A 25,662-nucleotide genomic window follows, 5' to 3' on the forward strand; every position below is an offset into this window, starting at 1 on the left:
TTTGGTCTTCAGCACTCCTGGGCAGAGTAAGCCTCTGAGCAAAACTCGGGGTGGATGGTGTAGCTGCCTTGCTGGACTCCTCCCATCCTCTTGAAGTGGCTTGTGTCCCACCTGGGGGAGATACACGGCACAGGGAGGATGAAACTCCAGTGAGGAAGAAGAGCAGAAGCCCCAGTGCTGGCTGCTGGCATCACTTAGGGGCGAATGGTGTGCGTGCAGCCACCTCAGTCCCCTGTGGAGGTGTCTTTGGGTGCTGAGGCCAAAGCCAAGGCTGGACAGAAAGCTCCCTGGTGCTGCCACCTGAGCGAGCTGCTCCCAGCAGGTCTCATGCTGCCACCTCCTGCTCCTTGCACTGTCACCTCCCTCAAGCCTTCATTTCCAGAGCCACGCAAGTACAGGAAAATCTGCCTCTTTCTCAGCAGAGAAGACCTTGAGAAACATCTCGCCAGGGCTTGGGCACGGGGACATCTGTGGGGAGCTCATTGCCCTGTTTGTTCTTCCCGTTTGCTTTTTTTGTTCTTCCCATTCGCTTTCAGTTTCTGCTCTCAGGAATTTAATGCCAATCACACGTCTTCTACGAGCCTGACTCCTAATTTTGGACTGTGGGGCGTTGATGTAATAGCACAGGGATGACTAAGCTGGATAAACAGCCTCCCCTCTCCCCTTGCTGCTTCCCAAGGGCTGTTCCAGGGTAAGAGCTGCCTCTGCAGTGGAGAGATCCCAAAAGGGAACATGCAGGGAATAAAAGGTGCTGCTGGACCTGCAGCGGGTGAAGGACTGGGCTAATTACTGCATATTGGGCAGTGGGACCAGGACTGTGTTCCAAGGAGAGCAAGTGACAATGACAGAAAACACAAGAGCAGCATAGGCAACACTGCTGTGGCCCCAAAATCTGGGAAATGCTAAGCCACATGCAGGCAGGCTGCACCATAGCCCCCAGAAAAATCCTCTGAGCAATTCTGCATCAAAGCCTAATGAAAAGAGAACTAGTGGCTGATGTTAGCAAGCTTTACCCTGGGGCAGCCTGCCCGTGCCTGGAGCAGTTCCTCACCCAACCCATCCATACCTAGGGCTCATATAGGGGTACGATGGCTGGGGGCGATGTGAAGGTGCACAGAGAGTCGCTGTGGGGCTGTAATTGCAGCACGGGATGCTCCTGCAAGAGACATCGAAGGCAGGGTGTTGAGTGGCCCTGCAGATGAAGGAAGGCATGTCCATCCCACCCCATCCCATCCCAACCCAACTCGTCCCACCCTACCCATCCCATCTCAACCCAACCTTACAGTCCTCTCTGCTAGCGTGTTGAGATGGCTCCTGATGGCAGCGTCCCCATCGACGTAGTAGTCCATCCCTCGCAGGCAGTAGTGGCGCCCAGAGCAGGGGCTGTAGTAGCCCTGGAAGGGTCTCCTCCCCGACGTGGTGTACACGGGCTGCAGGGATGGCGGCGAGAGCCGCGACAGCCTGCGCAGCATGTCAGCAACCACCTCCCGCTCTGCAAGCAGAAGGACGGCGAGGATAAGGGGCGAGGAGGAGATCACCAGGCAGCTCAGCACCTGGATGGCACGGGCACAGCAAGAGCTGGAGCTGTGTGTGAGGGCAGTTACCGTATTGGTTGAGGCAGGCGGGTTTTGGAGGGTATGGCACGGGTATGCTGCGCAGGTAGGTCTCCATCCTCTTCTCCTGCAGGGAGTGATCACAGCCCTTGCAGCATTGCCACCCTTTTGGTGCAGAGCCTGAGGTGCTGGTGACACCCTCAGGGCTCCAGTTTTTGGGGGAAAGAGGAGCCAGGCCCTACCTTGGGTGGGAGGGGGAGGTAGGTGCTGTACTTGTTCCAGGCTGCGCTGTTGTAGGGGCCTGCTCTCCAGGTGATGTATTTGTCCTCGTTGACAAAAACCGGGTTGTACTTCTCTGCAATGTGAAGGTGACAGGCAGGGGTGGCCCATGGGGCGCGCAGCCACCTTTGGGGATATCCATGGGGATATGGCTGGAGTGTCCCAACAGCCTCCCATGTCCCACAGACATGGGCTCGGGGGTATTTCAGAGGAGCTGCTGCTTTGCATGCAGCTTTGGGCCACGGGATGCCCAGAGGGATGTGTCCAGGCATCACCAACCACCACAGGTTTTGGGAGACTGCCAGTGGAGTGAGCCCAGGGACCTCAGCATGGGGATGGGGATGGGGATGTGTGGCTGCAGCAAAGCCATGAGTGCAGATGCCCAGTGGGTGTCCCTTTGTCCAGGGGAACACAGGATGCATAAGGAGGGATGGACTGAGCCACACCAGCATCCTCAGCTCCCCACCTGTGGCTCCTGGGGACATGCCCTGTGTGACACGGGATGGGACCTTGTGGTACCTTCAGGCCTGGTCAGCCAGTACTTCTCAGGCCAGTAGGCGGTGGGGTCGATGGCGTTCCTGTACAAGTACTCCTGCATCACTGCCTTAATCAGCTTGTCGGGCTGACCTTGGCTCGCTGGATTTCGGTCCTGGGGCACCGTTAATCCCTAGAGGCAGCAAAGAGCGGGGAGAGATGCCCAGGTGACACGGCAGCACCTGCCTTCCTGGGCATCGGGGCTCTCAGTAAGGCAGAGATTGGGGTGGGTGCACCAGGGACACCACGTATGGGGCCAGCAGCAGTAGGGAAAGGAGTTATGAGACAAACCTGGTCCCCTACAGCTGGCAGAGACCAAGAGGGCTGGGGTCTCCCAGCATTTCTGAGCCTGTTCTGTCCCCGCACAGCAGTGACATCCATCTCTGTGCCCTCTGCTGGCTCTCTAATTACAATGCTAGTGAGGCTGAAAGAGATGTGGTGTCCTTCACAGCAGAGCCTGCCTGCTTGTCGGGCTGCGTGGTGAGAGCTGCAAGGCCATGGCGCACACAGACCCTGCTGTGGCAAGGCCACGGCTCGGGGATCTGTCCTGGAGTGGGGCTGGGAGAGGTTTTGCCGTGCTCAGGACTTCACGGGGTCCTGCTGGCACACAGGGCTCCCAGCTGAACACACCAAGCCCAGGGGACAAAAAGCCAGCGAGCACGGGCCGGGAGGTGTCAGACACTTTGCTGACCAGGGAACACGAACCCCCCTCTGTTACAGAAAGTGAGGTGCCCCCATCCACCTCCCCCGTGCTGGGGGAGAAACCCCGAGGTGTTTACCTGGGTCACAAACTTGTTTTCTTTCCATAGCTGCAGCGGGGCCTTCTCGTGGATCGACTTCTTCAAGGTGCACGGCGGGCGGTAGGAGTCGGTGTAGGTGCTGACGGGGGTCTTGTATTTTTGGGCGAAGAGGAACATGGTGCTGTGGCCACAGGGGTGCTGAGTCCTGGTGGGTTTTGGGGGGGGCTCAGCAACACTGTGTGGGGCTGGGGTCTCCCAGCCCACGTGGCCCTATGTGGAAATGGAATGGGGCCCTGGTGCCACCAGCTTCTGGTGGTGCTGATGCCGTCAGTGACATCACAGTGTGGCAGCAGGGGGGATTTGGGCCATTGGGGATTTCTGTGCCATGGCTGCGCTCCCTGGGACAGCATGTGCTGGATTAGGGCACAGCGACCTATCCCTGCTCCCCTCCCATCTTCCCTCCGTCCCTCCTGACATGGGCATCCCCCTGGCCCCAGGTTTCTTCCCCTCTCGCAGGCAATTAAATTAACAAGTGTAGGGAACAATTTCAGCAGGTCCTGGTCAAGATACTGTGAAAGGTTCGGGACTCCCAGGCATCGCAGTAATTGTTGCTTTTCCAGCCCCTCTCTCCCGTATTTCATTGGAAATCCCGGAACAGCACCACACTGCTGCAGCCACCACCGTGCAGCATGGCAGGGGGCTCCACACTTGGGCTGTGGCACTGGTCGGTCATTTTGGGGTATCCAGGGGAATTACTGCCTGCTCAGGTGAGCTCTCTCCCCTTTTTCATTAAAAAGCTGGATTTGGGTGACTGTGAGTGGCTCATTTGCTATCCCAAGTGCTGCGGTGTACTCTGCAGGGCTGGTGGAGGGAGTGATCCTCACCCAGCACCACCAGCCAGGTTACACCAGGGGAGGGATTTACATGAACCATGTGTGCTTGTTGCTCAAAGGATGCCAAGCAGGACCCCCCTGCCCTGGGGAACCTCCGTCCTGAGGCTCCCCAAGATGCCACCGATTTTCATCCCTCCTGGGAGCTGGGTAAAATCTGCTTGTCCATGTGGGGTGGACCTGGTGGGGCAAAAAGGGGCAGTGGCTTGCTCTTTAATGGGATAAGTTCGAGTTGTGAGCCTCTTGCCCATGGGTTTGCATTAGGAACTGGCAGGAAAGCAGCAGTTGACGGTATTGAGGCATTGGTGGCACTGCTGCACCTCCCTCAGGGGTCCTGGGCTCAGTGCCCAGCTCCTCTCCATTACTCACTGGCAGCCCTAAATCATCGGCTGACGGGTGGAAGGAAAGCACAGGCAAAGCGATGGGGGCGGGAGGGAACCGGGGGCTGGAAGGCAGTGGGACTGCCTCTGCAGACACAGCCCATCAGCCAGGGCGTCACGGGGAGAGGAGCAGTCTTCTCAGATGCTTCCTCATGGGGAAGGCCAGGGCTGGCTTCCTAAATCCCCTCATCCTCGGAGAGGGCTCCCAGGGGTCACCCCGCTCCCAGGAGAGCTGTTTTCCTTGCGCTGGAGGCCAAACAAGGGCACATCAGTACAAAACCTCCTGCTCCCCGTCCACTTTCCCCCCGTGGTTTCAGCCTCGGCGAGGGCTGGGGCTGCAGAGATGGTGCATTTCGTGTCCTCCCACCCCGCTGTCCGGCTCGCCCCGGTGACAAAGGCTGGCAGGCTGGTTTTCATATGTATGCTTTTTAATATCATTAATTGTTACACTACACACAAACAGTAACAATGATAAATACTGCAATGGAAATGTTAAAAAAAAATATTATACGCTTCATGTTTTTTTTCCAAAAAAACATACTTTTAAATAAATTAATGCATAAAACTGATGGTAGAAAAAGAAGAAAACCCAAAACAAACCACAACACAACTGATCTGTTTAAGGCAATACTCTACGCGGACGGGAACAGAAGTACAACAGTGTGCTACATGTTCTGAACAGGAAGAAAGAAAAAGAATCCATACAAGATGCAGATTGATGCTTCAGGAGTAAAAAACTCCCAAAACCAGATAATAAAACCAATGGCCAAGTTAAGTGCAGCATTAATACACTCTGCATGTCAAATGATTAGCAGGTTCCTAACATGGACTAAGGTCAAGCTACAACAAATTTATCTTCCTAATTAAAAGGTTATTCAGGTCAAACCCTACATTTAACTCTACTTTGCATTTGGCTGTTTCAGCTATGTTTCACTATATGCAAGGACAGCCAGAAATTCATCCCCTGTTCTGAGATTAACGCAAAGGTCGGGAGGTCTCTCCTGAAAGGCATCTCCATTAACTATATCCCAGAAGGATCCCATCTGCAGTGACCCACAAATGCCCCCCGACACCCCCTCCCCTGGGCGCCAGGCACCGTGCGGTGGAAGGAGACCTTGGTAGCATTTGCTTGGGTTTAGTTTCTTTCAAGCTGAGGACATGAAATGGAAGTTCGGACTTGATCCGGACTCTAAGAGGGCTGTCCCCCCACCTGCCAGGTTATCTGGAGCCTGCTGGAAGCGCAGCCTGCTCGTTGCCAGCACAGGAGAAACCCAGCCTGTAGCCAGGCTGTGGATGCAGCTGTGACATTTGCTATCAAAAGCTGGTGTGAAGCTCCATACCTGCCTGGACAGCCAACCAACCCCAATTATTAATGCAGCCCAGAACTTGGCCACTGGAAGGTGGACAAAAATCTTAATGCCAAAAATATCCCCCTCTCCATCAAAATTGAAAAGAAAAGGGACAGTAGCCACTTCCTGGCAACTTCTCCCGGTGGATTCCCATCAGCTGCCACGTACGCAAGATTGGCAGTGCCAGATCTCACCAGCATCGTCCCAGTACGTTCCCAGTAAGGTGCAAGTCTGCAAGGTGCTGCCAGGGGCAAAGAAGCTTCCTGGGACATGGTCAGAGCCTCCTGTGCTGCCCTGCTGGGGCGCTTGTGGAGGAAGCCATGGTACAAGAGGAAAGAAATCCAAGTGGAGATACTAAAAATTAAGAATTGTGATGGCCAACAGCTGTCCGGACTGCTTTGGGTTTGGGTGGGAGGGGGGGATGCAGAACTGGGCTGAGAGTCATTCTGGTGCAACTGCCTCTGTTGCTCATCACAAGTTCAAGGGGGGAAGAAAAAAAAAAAAGATGATGGCTGCTTTGAGAAAAGAGGAGTGAAAGGAGGACGTGTGCAATATAACAAGGCTTGCAATTCTAGAACTAACCACTGGACACGGATACCCAAGTTTACCTGCGACAACTAGTTATACTTCTACCACTGCTGCTGCTTTCCCCCCTTCCCTTATCCGACCCTTCTGTAGTTTGGGATGTGATGTTTGATGTCATGGTCAGTGTTGGTTCTCCCACCCTAGTCCCCACACAGCACACCAGGGGACTCAGCTACAGGATGTGCCATGAGGTCTGGAAGTCACACGGTAGACACAGATCAGCTCAGCATGCAAGCTGTGCCTGCTTCCAGAACCCTTTAGAAAGCTATTTAATGGTGCTTCGTTTCCTTCTTTATTAAGCTTCAATGACCCCTGTGGAAGGGGTTGAAATGGTTAAAAATGTGCAAGAAGGAGGGTTTGGGGGGAATACCTTCCTGAAATTTCTCCCCTGCAAAGACTTCATCCTCTGCAAGAGTTGTTCTCTCTGCAGAACTACAGCACTACCAGCGTGTTTCACAGCTGAGAAGGGGACCACTGACAGACTTCCACCTCTGCCTGCCCGAGGGTCTTGGGCTCAGGCAGGTCTTGGACTGGGGTCTTGGGTCCCAGTGTGCCCATGATGCTGATGCTGGAAGGGTGACAGCACCCAGCTGGGCTTGGTGGCTCACACCAAGGTTTTAAACTCGCCTGGGTGACCCTCAGCCCCACGGCCTTCCCCTGGCCACTCAGGTGGGCGAAGAGAAATCCCATCTGGCTCGCTGGCTCACCCACCATCACGCCTCTTGGGTCTCCTGCTGGTCTGATGTTTGCCTTGGGTTTGTCACTGACAAGCTGAACGCACCTGCTATCCCCATGCAAAGAAATCTGAGCTGGGGAAGGAGGCAGAAGTAACAAAAACCAGAAGGGCTGCTGTGAAGAGGAGAGCTTGTCCAAATTTTCCAGCTCCCTGTGGGTCTGTATTACATCTCCCAATAAATTTTGCCTTTCCCAGATCATGCAGCCTTGAGGAAGATGAGTAACAAATGGAGTGCCAGCTTTTTTGGGGCTGGTGCAGAAAAGAGAAGGCAGTCTGTGCGGAGCAGTGCTTTCTGGAGACCTGACCTGGGGCAGCTGAATGGGCAGCTTGGGGAGAAATGCTGCTCCGGGAGGGCAAACATCGCGGCGTGTAACGGGACTTAGCTCAGCATGGCCTTTCCGTGGCCTTTTCTTTTCCTGGTGCCTACTGTGCTGGTTTCCAGTGCCACGCCTGAGACAGCCACATTTCAATGAGGCTTCTTTTGTACCTTCACTCCCTGATGTAATCCCCCCGCCTCTGTCGCCACTGGTTACTATGGAAATGGCTGCCTCACAGACCCGGCACGATCAGCCAGGCGAGCTCCTTCCCGGAGCAAACCCATCGTTTGCTGAAGCGGCTTTTTACAGAGGAGAAAGCCTCAGCCCCACCACCAGTTTCTGCTGGCAACTGGGCCTGGGGAGCAATGGGAAGACCTGTTCACCACAGGCGCCAGGGGAAGTCAGCAATGTCCTGCTCCGTGCCGTGGCTTTCTGAATGCCTGTGTGGGCCACAATGCTCTGATCCATGTCACCTCCATTAGCCCCTGGCCCTTGCCTTCCAAGCAAGCTGTTGGAGGAGCGCTCAGCCAGGCTGCTGTGATCCTGGGACTGCCACTGGTGTCAAGGGGGCTGAAGGAGGGGATGTAGCTGTAATCTTTGGGAAGTGAATTTTTGGGAAGCAGTTTTTTTAACGACAGACTAACACATGGTTAGTCTGTCATTAACCCTCTGTCTGTAATCCCAGGTCCCAATCTCTTCCTCTAAGCCTCTGGCCCTCCTGCTTCAGGGTTTGTGTGGCTCTGTAACAGGCAGGTTCATCTGGTGAGGTGCGGTTCAGGGTCTGGAGCAGCCCCTCGCACAAGGCCTCAACAAGAAGTGACAAGGATGCCTTGTCCTCCTTGAGGTGAAAAGCACCTTAAAATGAAGACCTTCCCGTGCCTGCCCCTCTGGCTCAGCCTGGTCCAGCTTCCCCTGTGGCACTCTGCCCATCTCTGCAGGTGTTTTTGAGACATGAGAACTAGAAAGAGAAGTGAGTTGTGAAGAGTCAGCTCTGAAGGGTGCCAGGGGCCAAAGCCAGGGTATGTTCAGGGTGGCACATGCAGCCTGTGCTTGCTGAGCAGCCAGGTGACAAAGCCTGTTCTGTCCTAGGTAAGAGTGGCCATACCGTGTGAGTACTTCAAGGAAGAATGGAAAAATAAAGGAAGAGCGCAGACACAAGTGCCTCAGATCATTACATACATGCTGAATATAAAAGCATGAAACTTCCCTGGGAATATCCCAGATAAGCCCTTCAGTGATCTCTTCCACCCAACTAAAATTCACTGTCTGAGTTGGAAACCCACTTGCACTCCTAAATTCCTTAAGTCTGCTAGCAGGGGATGGTGCTGTTGGACCACCAATTCTTACATACTCCCTGTGTCAGGGTGCATATCAAGTAGCCAGCTGTGCACGAGCCTGTAGCCAAATATCTGGGAAACCTCCCCTTGCCAAACATCTGCCCCCAAAGCCATTTAATCTCTATACTAAGCTTACCCTGCAGCCTTCTGGCACATGCAAGCAACGTGAGACGCTGGTAAAGAGAGGGAGAGTTGTGTTGCTGTTCTCTGCAGAACTTTGAAAATACATGTAAAACTTTTATAGCTTGCATTTTGATCCTTGCTTGCAGAGCTGTCCTATTAACGGTGCCTGCCACACACTTGGCAACATTCATGAGGGATGGTGGTGGCGGGGGAAGGCAGGTTTCTCCCCTGCACTGCAGAAGGGAATGGATGTCAAGAGGGGATGTGACCTGCCTGGGGTTGGAGCAAACACACGTGCCAAAAGCAGCGAGGGACCCCAGATCTCATTTCTGTGCGCTGATGGTCCAGCAGACTCTCTGCAGTAGTATTTGGCTGCAGTGCTAGCTCAGGGACATGGTGTTTCTGGTGTATGCATCTGAAAACAAGCTTTGCTTGGTATCAGCACTGCACTGAGATAGATTAGCTTGGACAACTGGGATCTGCCCTAGGCCAAGGCAGCACTTGGCAACCTTTCCAGTTATTGCTTGTTTTTCTTCTCTTGTTCCATCTGGTGCCCAGCTGGGTCTTTCTTCCTTCAAAAGCATCTTCATGTTTCTGTTGAGTCACACACAGGGTGCTGCACTTTTCAAGCTTCCTGCACGCCGTTGTACAGCTTGCAGGCCAGCCTGAGGACAGACTCTGTATGGAGAGGGAAGGTTTCTGCTCGGGATCTCAGATCAATGTGTCAGCCAGCACACAGCTGAGCAGAGCAGCTGTCTCCTTTTGAGAAAGGAGACGGAGAGCCAAACCAGAAGCAGTTGAGTCTGTCCTGTCCGTGGGTGAGCACAGCATCCTCAAGACCCTTATGAAGTCTGTGCAGCAGGCTTGGCTGCCTGTTCTTGCAATCGCCAGGTATCTGCAAGCAGGATGGCCAGAAGAGCAGAATAGACCTGACAGCCAAATATATGCATTGGGGGTAGATGTGCAGCAACATCAGATATGATCCAGTGGCTCTTTCAAAGGTCAGCTTCAAGATATGTCTGATGGGACATCAAATGAGCCTCTGGGATGGTCACCTGGACATCAGCCTTCCTTCAGCCAAAGGTTATTTATACAACTACGGGAAAAGCAGACTAGACCATGCTATCTAGGGCCCTTCCTCGACACTGTGGGGATACTTCCCCTCACACAGACATCTGGAAATGGGGGGGGTTTGCAGACTGATTGGAGAGACAAGAATTGAGTGCTGAGACCTTGCAGTCCAAAGCCAGCTCACATGAAAGGGCTAAACTAACATCTGATAAAAGGAAATGATTTGCCCAAACTCAGATAATTTGGTGACTAAAATTACTTAAAACCCTAGCTAAAAAAGCCAATCTGGCTTTAGGAGGCACCAAATGCAAATTCCTTTGTTAGAGGTGCCAACATCACTATAAGGAAGCTATCCTATTTGCGTGGTAATTTAGATGGACTTTAATGCAGCTTTTCATACCCCACGGCGCTCCTCCCCCTGGTATTCTGTACATTTTGGACTGAAAATAAAGCCTGAGAAGACCGTATGGTTTGGTGCAAAGACTGGAAGAAGGAACGATTTGCTTTCTTGCAAGCAACCTGCAGTTTGAAGAGTACCCAGCAGCTCTGCAGATTTTAGGGCTTTCTAATGCTGCAACAAAGAGTCAGGGGCTGTGCTGTTTGCTTTTGCCTTCTCCACGCCACGGCAGCAGATATGCTGCTGGTATAACGAGAGCAGCGCCAGAACAACCATGTACCAACAACCACCTCCTTCCTGGGAAGCCCCCACAACCTCCAGTGAGGGCACAAGGAAAACCTTCTGGCCAAAACAAAGGTCTGAACACAAGACCAGACAGGGAGAGCCAAGCCAATTTGCTGTTAACACACACTGCTGGGCTGTCCATCATAATCTGTAATGAGCCAACAAACATGCCCCATGGTCATAACCTGATTAAGGGGCTGCAGTTCAGAAGGGTTAGTGGTCAGTTTTCTATGATAGCCACACGTGCATTGCCTTAATCCATTCAGCCTTCCTGATAATGACCCTACACAGGTAACTACTTTTCCCCACCCTTTCTACTTTATTCCCCTAATAAAATATATGAACACAAAGCATAGAGAGGAGAAGCCAAAAAATTGCCATTTTATGGTCTTGTACTGTTGTGCCAAACCAGCTATTTGTGCAACCAGCTCCTTCTGTGAGCAGGGAAAAAACACTTGGCTTGTGCTTCTGTCTGTATTTGGAGGAAGCACTGGCCTAGTTCACATTTAAATTCATTTCCCTCCCTCACATGTGCAAATGAGTAGTTCCCTCCCAGGGACCTTAAGGGGTTATGGTGGAAGCAGGTGCACATCACACAATGCAAAGGGTGGAGGGCGGTTGCAGGGTTGTGGGGTTGGGGAATGCCTCGGAGCACACAGCAGGCAAAAAACAGCAACACGGGCAATGAAAGGACTTAGCAGTGGTTATAGGGAAAGTCTGTCCTTCAGAGGGGAAGCTACAGCCCTGGGAGACACAATCTCAGCAGGTCTCCTTCCATCTTTGTCCCAAGACAAAGGTGGTTTGATGGAGATCTGTGGGACGTGCAGTCTGCCAAGGTTAACCAACAGGAACAGACACCTTGCTGCTTGAGCAGGCTCACCAAAATGCCCCGAGCTCCTGCGGGAAAGGCTGAGCGCGTGCAGCCTGCCTGGAAGGCACAGACACTGACCCAGGAGGATAAGTGCAATGGGGATGTTGCATGGTACCAATGCTGAACTGCAAAGTCCTGCTTTAGAAGTGTGAACCTTTAAAGAGACTTGGCCATGTCCTGTAGGATTTAGTTTGACCATGGGGTTTCTGTTAGGTTTTGACTACGTTCCCCATCTGAAAGAAAGATTCCTCAAGCTTTTCCTCCCTTTTACCTTTTCTTCCCACACAGTGCTGGTAGAGCTCTTCTCCCCACTGCAGACAACTTGCTAATCTCACACCCGAGCTAGCACTGGAGGGGAAGGCTGGCACACAAAAGAAGAAGCAAGGAATTGGGGAGCTGAAGCTTTGTGCTTCTTTAAAAACATTTTTGAAATATTCCCCCTCAGCACTGCCATGTGATGAGAAAGTGAGAGGAATTCAATAGAGGAACACTCTCTCCCTAGAGGAGTTGGCAAGTTAACCAGCACTTCTGCACAAGGAGGCAGAGATGCTCAGTAAACAAGTCTGCTCCATCCTCTTTCTGTTCCCTGGCAGTCAGGGCAACAGTCCCTGCTTTGGGGAGGGGGCAAACACAGCTTTCAGGGTTGCCTGCAGCTAGCTGCTGAATAATGAAGCCCAGGAGCCCTGTATGCCTGCTCTTTTGCTCATGCTGCGGATGACATCATGCCTTGCACTGCACAGAGTAAAAACGCATGATGTTAAGTAAGTGTCCTCCTCATCACCCAGAGAACTTCTTAAAGAGTCAGCTCATGATGTGCTAATCTCATACGGGGGATCTGTACTTCAGGGTGGAGATCTGGCTCTTTCTCGTGGCTCAGGAGAATTCTGATGGGAAACAGAATTGCCTTCACTTTTTCTTCCCACCAGGCTCTAAAGAGAGCACTGATGTAAGGCAGGCAGCCTTTCTTTCTGGCTGAGCATGAAAAGACACTGATGTGGCTGTGTCAAAAGATCTCACCTCAGAGAAAGATGCCAGCCCACCCATCACCTGAGTCCCATGTCTTCTGAAGCTAGCAGTGTAAAACTGAACAGGGAAAGGACATATTCCAAATTCCAGAAATGATTTTGCATTTAAAACAATCTGTTGGTGAACTGGCAATTCAGTCCAGAAATCTAACATAATGCCAGGTTTCCTGACTATTCCAGTATCAAATAAACATAATTGTTCCTGAGGTGGGACAGCTCTAACAGACAAAGTTTGGTGCACAAGGGGACAGAGATGCAATAAGCAGTAGTTCCCTCTCATGGCTTTTTTCAGCTGAATCTACTCATAATCTCTCTGTTGCTGAAAACTCCCCTAAAGTCTGACACCAGCACGTTAACAAATCTCTCCCATAGGCACCAAGAGATGCACTGTCAAGAGTACCAACAGCTGAGCTCTAAAAAATATGCTTTCTTCAACTGTCTTTTTCAGCACTGACCTTCAGACTGTACAGCTCGAGTCCTGTCTTAGCAGGACTCATTTTTTCTTAGCTGAGCAAAGTTTAAGATTTTTGGAAGCAGATGGCTCTCGCAGGAATTGAGTAGAAGCTGAAGTCAGTGTATTCAACTGAATTGAATTCATGATTATGGTATTCTCAGGCAAGGACTGAATCTAATGAGAGTATGGATGGATTGCAAATCAAATCTGATGTGTTTGGTGATAATTTAATGTGGTGCTAAGGGTAGATTGCAATGGGTGTATGACACAACAGCTCCAGCTGGTACTGACTCACAGAGAAATGCCCCCTACTCGCCCTTTTTGAAAGTGAATGAATTGTGTCATGTTATTCCTGGCTTGACTTGCCATAAGAAAGGATGCCCTGCTCTGTTGCCACTCCTGTGCCCTGGTCACAGTGTAATTTTGGTTATGCAGGCAAATGAGGCTTAGTGAACTAATTAAGTACTGACTCCAGGCAACCCCCCCTGACACCTCAGACTCACCCCTGATCTTGCAAATGGGTTGTTTTTAGAGGGTAGGATTAACTGCAGCCCCATACGATCCTTCCCATTCTGGAACTGACACCTTACAAAACATCTCTGGTGCCCACACAAACCCAGAAGTATCTCTGGACCCTTCTGCATCCACTCCCCGGACCAGTCAGTTCTACCAGGCACTGCCTGGCACTTTGAGTTTAACTCTTTTGTTTAACCATAGTTTAAAATAACTTATCAACCAATCATAAAATGAATTTTTTGGTTTCTCCTGGCTCCATGAACACAAAGAGGTGCACGTCCTACCATAGGAGGAAGCAATGGCTGTTAAGTTTTACAGTTATAGTGGAAAGCACTGATCACAGCCTGCCGGCCTCACTACTGGATGTGACAGGCGGTGGAGGAGGTGGCTTGGCAACACATGCAGGTAGGGTTGACCGATTTAGGGGGGATTAGGTCGAGGTCCTCGTCATCTGGGATCTCATCTAACCGGTACCCATCCTTTAGCAGCTGGATGTTCAAGTCTTGGTTGATCTGCTACAGACAAAGAGACAAACAGTCAAATACTTGAGGCTTCTTGCTTCTGACAGGTCTGAAGAGGAAGGAGGTCACTTATTCTGGAATATATCTCCCACATACAATATGGGAAAGATATGTAATATTTCCTATATTTAAAATGGGAAATAATGATAATAAAACAACTGGGAGCTGTGTAGTCCCTCTGCTCAGTCTGGAGCACTACAGCAGTTGACAGGTGGTGGTAAAGCCACATGGCTCTTTGTAATCTCAGATTCAAGCGCTATCCAGACAGCTCTGGGTGAAAAACCCTTTGAATCAGGGCCCACAGTTTGCCCAGATCATTTGACCTGGTCCCTGCTCTGGGCTGTTTCTCCACACTTCAGAGAGATTTTGCCCCAGGAAGGGATGCAAGGGGGGACAGTTTCCAGCAGCTTGCGTGCAGAATGTCTGCTCAGCACCCTGCTTGTAAATCAGATCCTACAGAAGCAGCACCCAGAGGCTGGGCAGCTAATTCACCAGAGAGCTTGGGAATAAATTCAGAAACAATGCAAGGATTAACAAACGTGAACTTCCTGCCATTTCTCTCTGAGAGGGCAAGAGTTCATATCTGTAAGTCCTCTTTGGAATTTCTGCTTGCTCCAAGTAAACACCCTCCAGGTGACCCTGACCCCCACAAGAACTGGAAATGACAACACACCCTCAGCTCCTTTATTTGTGTCCTTGGCAAGTGGATGGTTGCTGAGCTGCCACGACAGACAAGTTGATGCTTTTGCACCACATGGGCCAGCACTGCAGGACTGAGCAGAACTGGGAAAAGCTTTAGTGAAGCTGACGGGCAAATTTCTGCCTGTGGTGTGGCGGTGTGGGGACAGAGCCAACTAGATCACTGGGGAAGAAGGAAACATGACACAGCCTCTGCCATGGCCCCTTCCAGACTCAGAGAGTTTATACCACCGGTAAATTCCTTGTGTAGCTGTTTTTGGCTGCAAAAGGCCACTCTAAACCATTTCTGGATGCTCTACTATCAGCATTCATGGCAAGGATGGCAAGAGAGAGTGTAACTCACCTCAGCTGATGAGTATCCCGAGGAGGAATATCTGGACATGTCAAAGTCATCATCACTGCAGGGAAGGACAAGACAGCAAAGAAGAAAACAGTTAAAGAGACCTGATTTCCCTGCTTAGTCCTATCTTTCTTCTGCTGTGAAGTTGTCCTTTAGGCACAGACAATTTGCATCAAGGGAGCCTGGAGAGCAACTTTCATCTGTGAACCTCAGACATTTCCATGAAAGTGCTCTTTACTCTCGTCTCTTCCTGCTTGTTTACACACACAGACCAATTATGGTGTATGCCAAAGGGCACAGCAAGGAAGGCTGCAAGTGGTCTGCAAGAATGGTTTCAGCAGGAGTTAGCTCCAGTGCTGTGCTCTGTCATGAAAACTTGCTCGCACCATAACAAATATCATCTTATTATCACTTTGCATACCTGTCCGTATCCAGGGCTACCAGTGGCTTTTCATCTGGACTCTGATCTAATGACGAATAGCCCTTATTGGGAACGACGAGCCTGAAATAATTAAATGTTCTCCGTTAACCACAAAGTAAAGCTCAGTACCATACGCAGTCATATCAAAGTCATAAGTTAGGCTTTCCCTGTTTCATTTCTTTGCAAGTCCTCTCTTACTGGTGAAGACATTTAAATAGGTGCAATTCAGAGGAGGCAGGCTGTGTCTCTGGATAGCTCAGAGCAGATTTACAGGGACAGACACTGGACATGCCTTGGGAACACACTCCTCCCTGGAAGGCAAAATGATTGGGACACTCTGGGCTTCATTCTGATGAAACTGTTCAATTCACAGTGCTTGCCTTGTCAGACTTCTGCGTTGATTCTTTTTTTTTCCTAGCAATTAGTACGTGGCACTTGCAATAAGTAAGCAGGAGAAGGTGTTCTAGCTAGGGGAAGGTATTCTAGGATTGGGAATCAGGGATTTGGTCTTTCTGCCTGAGTCTCTACCCAGCCCCCATAACACAGCAGTTGTGAAGTCTCACCCCTAATTTTAGTAATATGAGAAATGGGTGCAGTGTAAGAGCCCCTTCTGATTAGCACTTTTAAAATCCCATTATTCTATAAAGACTTTCAGTTTATCAGAACTGTTACAATGGCTGATGATGACTTTGCACCTTTAATTGCCTGAGGGAATCTGTGGAATGGAATATAGACTTCAGAGCCTCTAGCATAAGGAAAATATATCATTCAATGGTATCCAGCTCACAACAGTTATTTCATCCACAAAATTGCACAAAGACTTGAGTTCATATTTAAAATAAGATCAACCAGACTCAGCAAATGGAGCAAGGTACTATGCTCAGCAGGTGGGAACTGCAAGATAATCACAGAAATCTCCTTATTCAGTGGGTTAAATCAGATTCTCTCCCAAATGACTGACTGGTCTTTAACAATACAGTGATGCAGCAGGGCTTCACTAAGAGTCTGGGAAAGTCTAAAAATGATAATCCATCTCATCCATGCTCTAACTGCCCTTCAACCAGCTGCAAAGCTCTCCTGCTTCTGCTCAGAAAATTTCAGAAAGCCATTATGATTTTAGTAATGTAAAGGCATTGAAGATGGGCAAGGCTCAGGGAGAGCAAAATACATGAAATGTTGTAACGAAGCAGATGTATAGGCTCACGACTAGTTGCATTTTCTTACTGCATTCATTGAAATGCAAGGCTAAAGAAATTAATTGATGATGCAGAATTTCCAGCCTGCTGCATCAGGGAACTGCAGAAAATGCAAAACCCCTTCCCATATCCTCCAGAGGTTCCTTCTGCTCCCTACAAAGCATGTAGGAAGGAAGTCAAGAAGCAAAGGTGTCTGGAACTAAAACAGAAGCTGTGATCTGGCAGCAGCAGCTTGCCTGCACAGATACCAGAGGCACTCACTCCCATGCCTGCTCTCCATTTTTCACGTCACAGCTCCACACGCAGTCACTGACAATTGTTACTACATTGTGAATGAACAAAGCACCATCAGGGGATCAAGGAGAACAGCCCTTTGTGGTGCTATTTACTTGATTAAAACAAATCACTACATCTTTTTGTTGAGAAATGCCTTTTTTCTTAGTAATGAAACTTCCAACTTTTCTGCCACAGGCTAAAACTGTGATAATGTTTTTGTCCCTGATTTAAGCCTTTTTCTTGCATCCTGATTGCCTTTTTTTTCTTACTTCCCAGTGTCCTTGGAACAAAGCTGGGTTTGAGTTATACCTGCTTTCATCTGCAGGTATGAGCATTTTGTCTGGGTGGTTTTGGTTGCTTAACGTGGAATATTTTACAACAACATCCGAGTTTAGTTTATTCTCAGAGTGGACTACAATATCTGGCTGCGTAGAAGTAGTGCAGATGGTGTTGTGGGCTCTGCCTGTGCTTGCAGTGGGGACTGCCAGCATCACACCAACCTTGTTCACATTTTATTTGCTCTTAGGGAGGCTGAGCATGTTACGGATCCAGATTTTTTCACCTCTAAGGCTGGTTGTGCCCCTGCCTCAGGAGAAGATTGAATGATGAAGGCAACCTGGTACCAGAGGTCGTATTTCAGAAACTCATACAAGTAATACTGAAGAACAATGGCCTTGGGGAAGGAGGAGAAAGTGGGGCAGGGATAAGGAGAAGCAATACACTTTGCCTGAATGAAGGAAAACGTATTTGATGAGGACAAGAGCAAAAAAAGGGGAAATGGCTTCAGCTTCTTCTCCTACGGAGCCTGGAAGAAGCCAACAGTTCAGATGTAAAGAGCAACTAGAACCTGGATGTTTTACTGTGTATCCCACTGGAGTTTCTCATTGTACTGCAGCCTTGTGAACAAGGTTATGGCATTTCTGCCTTCCTGGGGTTGCCCTGTCTATGCCAGGCCAGAGGTATCGTGAGGGCTGTGCCCAGAGTGCTGCTTGGTTCCCAGAAAGCCAAGGGAGCTGGGGGATGAGGAATCATGGGCCAGCAAGAGCCTGTGCCAGGCATCTCCCAGCTGTATGGGAGCAACGGAGCTTGGCTACATCTGCTACTAAAGCAGTTGCTGCAAACCTGTGTTTTTCAGATCCCAAAGGAAGCTTCTAAAAGCTGTGTGAAAAGTTACTGAGATATGCAAGCCTATTGCCAGCAGGCTTAGCTTGGCTGTGCAGGGGTCTCCACATCTTTGAACACTTCTCAGATGTCCATGAGTGGAATAAAACTGAGCTGGCTGCTCTAAAGCTTTTGTCCATGGTCCTCAGTGCTCTGCCCTTCCCAAACCAAAACACTCTTCCTTCCACTGGCAGCTCTGAAGCAGCAGCCCCTCCAGTCAAAAGTCACTAATTTTACAGGTAGGCATCTGCACTTATCTCGTCCTCTTCCCTTACTATCTTCCCCCACTACTTTCAGTGTTTCTACATCTCTAAAGCAGCAAATCTGCTGCCATTCCTCTTGGGAAGCTATTGTGCAGGCTAAGGCCAAAAGAATCCAAGTCTTCCCAGCTTGCATTTGGGAAACAAAGAGGAGCAGTGGGCACGGAAAACCCAGTTGAGAGCATTTGCAGAATTTCTTACTGCCAGTAAAGGCCTGGCACCTTTATGTGGTCTCAACAATCAGATTTGGAGCAGTGAGCAGGGTAGCATATTTCACCAACATTGCAGGTGCTTACAAATAAAACTTGACAAAGTCCTAGCATGATTTATGACTGCTGTTGTGGGTTCTGGGAACTAATTTGAAACAAGGAACCTCATCTGTTGGATGCATTGCACAGAGAGACTCTCACCTACAGCTCCTGTTCTACTTAATATATGGTAATCCATTGCAAGTTTCTTATTCATCAACAAAACCCCAGCTTTAATGCAGATTCTGCTGTCATTTTAAATAAGATCCTCCAATAAAAATTGCCACCTTTCTCACAGCATCAAAGAGTGCAATCCTGTTGACTCATTGGGTTCCTGCCCCAGCATGTAGGTAAACAATACACAATTGTACTGATGCCCGTATGGAAAAAAACAAAACAGAAATACTCTGAAAAAAAGTATTCAGGTAAGAAATTCTTTGTTTACAGAGTTTTGTAGCACTGTCTGATACTGTCATACAGACATGAGCCAAAGCAGCCCCAGCAAAGTATGACCACGCTGTTCAGTGCAGAGGAGGTGTGCAGCAAAGCACGCAGAGACGAATTATACACAAGTCTTCATTAAGTTAATCAGTATGGGGAAGAGGGCATTTTCAAAAAGAAGCAGGGGAACTACTGGGATAAAAGCAGCTAAGTCAGAACTAAGCTCTAAGACGGTTTGGTGTTACATGAAGCAGCACTGTTCGCTCTCCTGCTGGTAGGATTACAATGTTACATGAGGATGCCCAGAGCATTCAAGAAAAACATATCAAACCCCTGATTTTCATAGAATCACAGAATGATTTGGGTCAGAAGGGACCTCAAAGCTCACCCAGGGACACGCCCCCCCAGCCCAGGCTGCCCAAAGCCCCATCCAGCCTGGCCTTGAGCATCTCCAGGGATGGGGCAGCCACAGCTCCTCTGGGCAGCAGATGCCAGGGCCTCACCATCCTTATGGTAAACATCTCATCTAAATTCTCCCCATTTAATTTACAACTATTCCCCCTTGTCCTATCACTGCCTGCCCAGGTAAAAGCCACTCTCCGGGCCGAGCTCCCTCTGCCTCCTGCAGGCTGTATTGTCACTGGTCCTGGGCCCAGCTGTCCCCACGTCCCCCCAGGGGACAGGATGCAACACAGCACAGAGTTTGGGAAGGGCCATCACTGCTCTTGCTGTATATTTGGCAGTAGGGGAATGGCAATGAACATTGTCCTTGCCCATCTTAAGGCCATTAGGGATTGCAGCTTAGAGCACAGATGAGTTTTCCAGTCCTTTACCTTGTCCGTGCCATCACGTTGTTCTTCTTGGGCTGCTGATTAACTGGGCTGCCCATGTTGCCGTTCTTCAGGGAGCCCTTCCGAGCCAGCTCCCTCTGCTTCTCTGCATATGGGATACAAAGGGGAAAAGCAGAATTAGGGCACCAGCCTGGCAGGTCACCATACAGCTACAGAAACCCAGACCTGACAGCAGCAAAAGGCAAGGCGGAATTAACAGCACGGGATGTGACCACTCCATCTCCCAGGCAGACACAGCAGGGACCGGAGGAGCTGTGTCCTGTTGCCTCCCAGGTCCTTAGGGGTTAAATCTCATATGCCCTGCTGACCAGCAACCTGCTGACCAGGCCACACCACGATGGCCATGGAGCTTCTGGATGCAGGCCGGGACTGTCCCGCTGGGGCTGAGGAAAGGCAGAGCTCCTGCCTCTGTGCAGCTACGGGCAAGGGAATTTATCCTTTTACATTTCCTCCTATTCAGGCTGCCACCGAGGGGCCCAGCTGGGACAGGAAAGAGCCTCCGACAATGCAGCACCATCATTTAGCGTTAGTCTGGCCCAGCCTGACACCATGCCTGAGTTATTATCACTTCCCTGGCTGGCAACGCAATGGACTAGCACACCCCACAGCAGAAAATGTTGCTGCCTCCCCTTCTTCTCCTCCTGACAGCCGGTGATGTCCCCAGTGTGTCTTTCTCTTTTATCTCATATGGAATCTTGCAAGCTTTATTTCTTTAAGAAAAATAAAAAACCTTCACATTGTGCAGCTGCATTTTTAAACAGGATATTGTTTGCTTAATTTTCAAAGCATGGTCTATTTGCTGCTGAAATGTACCTTAAACCTCTGACGCTACGTGGGGCTTTTTTTGCGTATTCATTGCAATAGGGGATTAAAATTAGCTTCTCATTTAGGAGAGGCTATTTCTCTTCTTAATAACTTCCCACCACAGGATCATAACCAGAGTTCAGGTCCAAAAGCTAAGCCTTCTGCAGGAATGCAGCATTTTTGCTGTATTAAATCACCCCAGCCTCCAGGATAGGAGGGATAGGAGCCCATCTACGATGGGCCGTCATATAAACTGTTAGTCAATTTTCGATTCAAAGTCCTTCCTTATTTCTTTTGGGAAACCAGTTGGGTTGAGTTAGCAATTGGCCACAAAAGCTGAGCTAACTGCCCCAAACTCACCCTGTGATGCCAGGCAAGTCTGGTAGGGAAAAGCAGAGTGTGAGATCAGCAAGGCAGGAAAGGCCTGGTTAAAAACATTCTCCAGAGTGTGAGAAAATGTTGGAAACTACTTTTGTGTCATGCCTGAATAATAGAGGTTTACCAGACTGCTGGCTGGGGAACCTGAATAGTGAATTCGTTTTGCTTCTCCTTCTCCTGGGGTGTGTGAAATGTGCTGATATATTCTTCTCTTGCAGGTTTTATTCCCCTTGGAGAGTAAAGCACCTGTTGCTTGTTGTGGGAAAGCTGCGTGCCTACCCGGCTGTGGAAGTGCGACGTGGGCCAACTCTCTCCTTACCACAGGGGTAAGAGCAAGGAGCTGTGTCCAAGGCCCCCTTTTTTGACAGACAAACAAACAGCAGAGATGCCTAAATACTGTGGTAATGCATTTGGCTGAGGAACCTGCAGAGAATGGTACATACTCATACAAACCATGCCCAGCGCTGCTCCTGCTGACAGTAGAGGTAAATAAAAGCTCATTGAAGTTGGCAGGGGAAGGACCAGACCTATAACTCTCTTTGGCATGGGCAACAAAGAGACTGATAGAGTATCGAAGTCAAAACCTTAAATCACAGTAATTTCTCATGACTGGAACTTGCAAATGCAGTGGTTATCTTTGTCTCCAGAAAAAAAAAAAAAAAAAAAAAAAAAGGCTGGTATTTTGCAGGCCACGTGAATGGCGCTATTCAAACATGGAGGGATAAAGTGGAGTTTTATGAAGGCAAAGGTTTACAACCCTAAATACAAAACAGCTCCCACCCATCTACACAAGGAGCTCTAGTGGCTGGCCACAAATATGCAGTGCTAAAACAAGTTGTCAATACTTCAAGGTGCTGTATAATTCACAAAAAGCACATAACTCAGAAACAAGGTTACAGATTTCATTTTCTGTCAAGACAGTTGAGGCTTGCCTGAGCCTTTTAAATGTACTGGAGCTCTCTGATTCCTATTGATTACTCACTACAAGCACTAATGCTGTTTTCCTATTCAGATTACTCATTCAGTTGATGAATATGGGCTTTAGCTAAGTGTCTTCTTCCTTCAGGAGGTCTCCCCATGACTATTTCTCTGCTCTTACTGAGTGATAATTCAATGTGTGAGGCTGAATGATACAGACATGTCCTATTTAACCCCTTCTTTCACTAACTTAGTGGCTTGGAGTGAATATTCCCAGAGCAATACCACTGCAGGAATACAGTGTCATTCTGACATTCATGCCTGTGTCCCCAGACAAACTTCTTAATCATGAATCAACAGGTCAGCTCCCTCTTGGATGCTATAAATCCTGAGTCCCTGGTGGCCAAAAAGCAGAAGATAGGAGGGAGAACAGGAGGTCTGTCCAGCCCTGGAGTGACAGGACAAGCCCCTGGAAGGTGGGGGAGATGTGTATGAGTCACTTCAGGCTTGGAGGCAAGGAAACGAGCTAACCAAGTCTTACAAGTATTATGGATGATCTGCTGCTACTTCCACCCACTACCCTGAAGTAATTCTGGGCAGCCTTGCACAACAACAACCGGGTCCATGAGAATGGTGGGCTTTCAGTGCCCATTTTCTACTTGGTGCTTCCTCCTGGCCTAGCTAGGTGAAGTTGGTGAACCCCGTTTATAGGTAGTGAGCTCTTTCCAAGATTTTCATCTTGTTTAGTTTTAGCTCCCAGATGTTTATTTTAAGGCCAGAACTCCACATGTTAAATATCTAAGCTCCTTTGAGAAATGTGATTGGCTTAGGCAGTTCTGATGATGTTACTTTCAAGGTCCAACACGTTTACAAAAAAACTGTAAATTCACAAATAAGTTCTCATAGAAGTTGCAATCAAATGCATGTAGCAGCACTGTAAAGAGAAGGTAAGAGAAGGAACAACAGCCTAGTCTTGAAAAGTAAACAGCTTTTTTCTTTACAGGCTGCCCCATACTGGCTGACATTAGACCCAAATGAGCATGAATCCCAACACCATCACCCTTCAGTGACCCGACTGTGTTAATCCTTGTGTGAAAGCTGGGAACCAAGCCTGTGGGCAATTCTCAAGGTTAGGACTGCATGAAAAACAAAGATGCTCTTTCCTTCTGAGTATCCCAGGCTCTCTGGTATGGTAGTCAAGCAATCCCCATTGGACTTAAATGACACCTGTGTTCCTGCTTGTCTCCCTAAAAGCCTCAAGGGCACAGCTTGAGACACGAGGGGCATGGTCCCACCACAGAGGATAGGCTTAGTTTGTCTTCGGCCCTTGGAAACTTCTGGCACTGGCTATGCAGAGGCTCTCCATGTCTGGGACTGCCTGTGCTGCCCGTGGTATTCCAGTACGTGCAAACTTCCTTCCAGGAAGGCAACACAGCCTGATGGAAAATCGATGCCGACCCTACAAAACCACCTAATTCTGGGCAACTCTCAGGCACCAGGAGAATGAGGAAGGGTTGTTAACAGGCACTGGTGCCAAATACAGAGAAAATGGGACACAGAAGAACAAATGAAGGAACGGAAGACTGTGATTCCCAGACACCAGGTATTTCGTGCCTGCTGAGTTGGCTGTTTGATGATCAGTAAAAAGCTAATACGGCAGAGATACAAGGTGAATGACAGAGACTTGGAGATTGGGAAACCAGAATGAAACAAGGCTGTTCTCCAGCTATTTCAGAGAAATTGCTAACTGTTGGCAGTAAAAGGGCATTATAAAAGCAGAGCTCCAACAATGCTCTTAACGTGGCATTTACAAGTATTTGAAATGAGCTGTTCAGCTTTCATTTCACTTGGCTGTTATAATTTTTATCATTGTACCTAGTGAAATATTCACACCCATGTGGTTTGCCATCCCCTTCCCATGAAGTGGTTGGTTATGGGTGAGTGAGCATACTGTAAGTACAGATGTGATGCAGAGCCAACAGGCAAGCAATCCCAGCAGGGCTGGCAGAGATGGGGGTGAGACAGCTTCACCCAAATCTGAGTTCCTGCTGGCTTTTCACTCATTTTCCAGACAGGTGCTTCCTGTGCATGACAGAACAGAGTCTGGGAGGATATGAAGCAGCCAGTGTGTGCCTTTAACATTAAAAAGTATGCTCAATTAGGAGTCTGAAGACCATGTCTGATCATTACTAGGGCTGCTGCGTTGGGTAATCTACCTGGCTCCATGCTTGAATGCAGCAAACTTCTGTTTCAGTGGAGAGTTCATACAGCACAGAGAGCTGTGCCTTCAGCCTGCTGTGCTGGGGATTGTGTCTGCACCACTTCCACCTAAACTAACCCTGCACATTGTGTTGGAAGAGGAAAGTGTGGAGTGACACACACACGTGTGTGTGTGTGTGTATGTGGGGAGGGGTCCAGAATCCTCTCAATACCCCTATACATCTCTGAATAGCAGGAGGTGCAATGCAGAGTTGTTGCCTGTTGAACTGGCTGGATGTGTCTGGTTCCTTTGTGACAAGGGAAGATAATAATGGAGCATGGGAAGCAGAATGAACATACATGATTGTGTCTACGTAAAACATCAGAGCTGAATAAATCATTACAATCATTCTTCTGGATTTAGCATTTAACAAAATCATAACCCGTTTTAATTACATTTTCAAAAAAAAAATCTGTTTGTTTTGTTTTGCTTTTAAATGGAATTTTGAGCAGCTTCTTTGGTACATGTTGCTATGTGTGGCATTGGTTTTGTCTACACTCTGTCCTAACCAGAAACGGTAAAAAATAGCATACGTTTTGGTCTCCTGCAGAACTGCTCCTTTTGCAGTATTGGGCAAGGCAGACAACCCAGGAATTTGGTGAGCATCAGCTCGTGCTATGCTGAAGATCCATTTGGAGAGTCTGAATCCCCAAATCCATGCTTCCAGCTGTCTCAAGATGCTGACTCTGGCTATGGTCAGACAGCTTGGCTTCAGAGTGGCTTAGGATGCTGTTGTGTCTCACTGCCACAGCGCAGTGGGTGTCCCCCTCATTTGAGGCAGCCTGATCAGCACAAATGCTGTTTGGTGGCAGACGAGGTTGATTTGCTTCCTTAGCACTGTGTGTTGGAAGTAGGCAGGTACTACCTGCTCCTGTCTTTGCTGAGAGCTGCCAGCTGAACCTCACCACCTCAGCTACTTGTGAACCTGCTTAGGTGGGAGGAGACGGAGCTTCCTGGGGACTGTGCAGTGTGGGTCCATGGGATCTGATGCAGTGGGAAGACAAAGAGAAAGTAATCCAGTGTGACAGAGTTGTATTTTTCCACCTTCAAGATCTATGAAATGAGATTTTGGGATGTATTTGCTCCTTTGTCCCCCGACTGTCAGCCGAGACCATTTCAGAGGCTGAGGACTGCAGCGACTCCCTGATGAATTCCACCTTTTCAAGCAAGACGAGAATTTAAATTACACAGTAAATAAAATTAATCTGTCTGTTCACATCCCGCTGAATGATCAACAGAGTCATGAACAAACGAAGGGAGAACGAATAAAATGCTGACTTCAACTTCCACTTGGAGCCAGAGCCCTGGGCCCAGCTCAGCATCATTGAGCCCCGGGACGTTGGTGTGCATCTACTTAACGCTGAAACCATCCCGAAATTTCACCTCTGACAGAGAACGTTTGGCAGCTGGGACTGTGCCACTCCTTGGAGAGATCTCAGGGTGCAC

At 49.2% G+C, this 25,662-nt stretch overlaps 2 protein-coding genes across 7 annotated transcripts in view; both read right to left on the bottom strand.

Moving 5' to 3' along the window:
• Window positions 1-8: 8 nt before the first annotated feature.
• On the bottom strand, window positions 9-3,283 carry SPMIP6 (sperm microtubule inner protein 6; the record flags this gene model as incomplete). The annotated part of the gene is made up of 7 exons (XM_084503078.1): window positions 9-111; window positions 1,067-1,156; window positions 1,279-1,492; window positions 1,605-1,680; window positions 1,796-1,908; window positions 2,352-2,499; window positions 3,146-3,283. The coding sequence occupies 7 exons, from the start codon at window positions 3,281-3,283 to the stop codon at window positions 9-11; spliced, it is 882 nt and encodes a 293-aa protein (XP_084359204.1).
• A 1,500-nt stretch (window positions 3,284-4,783) lies between these two features.
• Window positions 4,784-25,662, bottom strand: part of FAM219A (family with sequence similarity 219 member A) — a 99,898-nt gene continuing 79,019 nt past the window's right edge. For 3 of the 6 annotated variants that reach the window (XM_084505056.1, XM_084505060.1, XM_084505058.1), the window contains 4 exons: window positions 19,839-19,941; window positions 15,424-15,504; window positions 15,006-15,060; window positions 4,784-13,954 (listed from right to left, as the gene is read on the bottom strand). In XM_084505056.1, coding sequence (XP_084361182.1) covers window positions 13,799-13,954; window positions 15,006-15,060; window positions 15,424-15,504; window positions 19,839-19,941 — 395 coding nt within the window. In that variant the 3' untranslated portion in view covers window positions 4,784-13,798. Of the gene's footprint in view, window positions 13,958-15,005; window positions 15,061-15,423; window positions 15,505-19,838; window positions 19,942-25,662 lie in introns of all 6 variants that reach the window. The other 3 variants (XM_084505055.1, XM_084505059.1, XM_084505057.1) reach the window with 1 other exon arrangement.

The sequence above is a fragment of the Aythya ferina genome (genome assembly GCF_964211825.1).
Source record: "Aythya ferina genome assembly, chromosome: Z".
Lineage (NCBI taxonomy): Eukaryota > Metazoa > Chordata > Aves > Anseriformes > Anatidae > Aythya > Aythya ferina.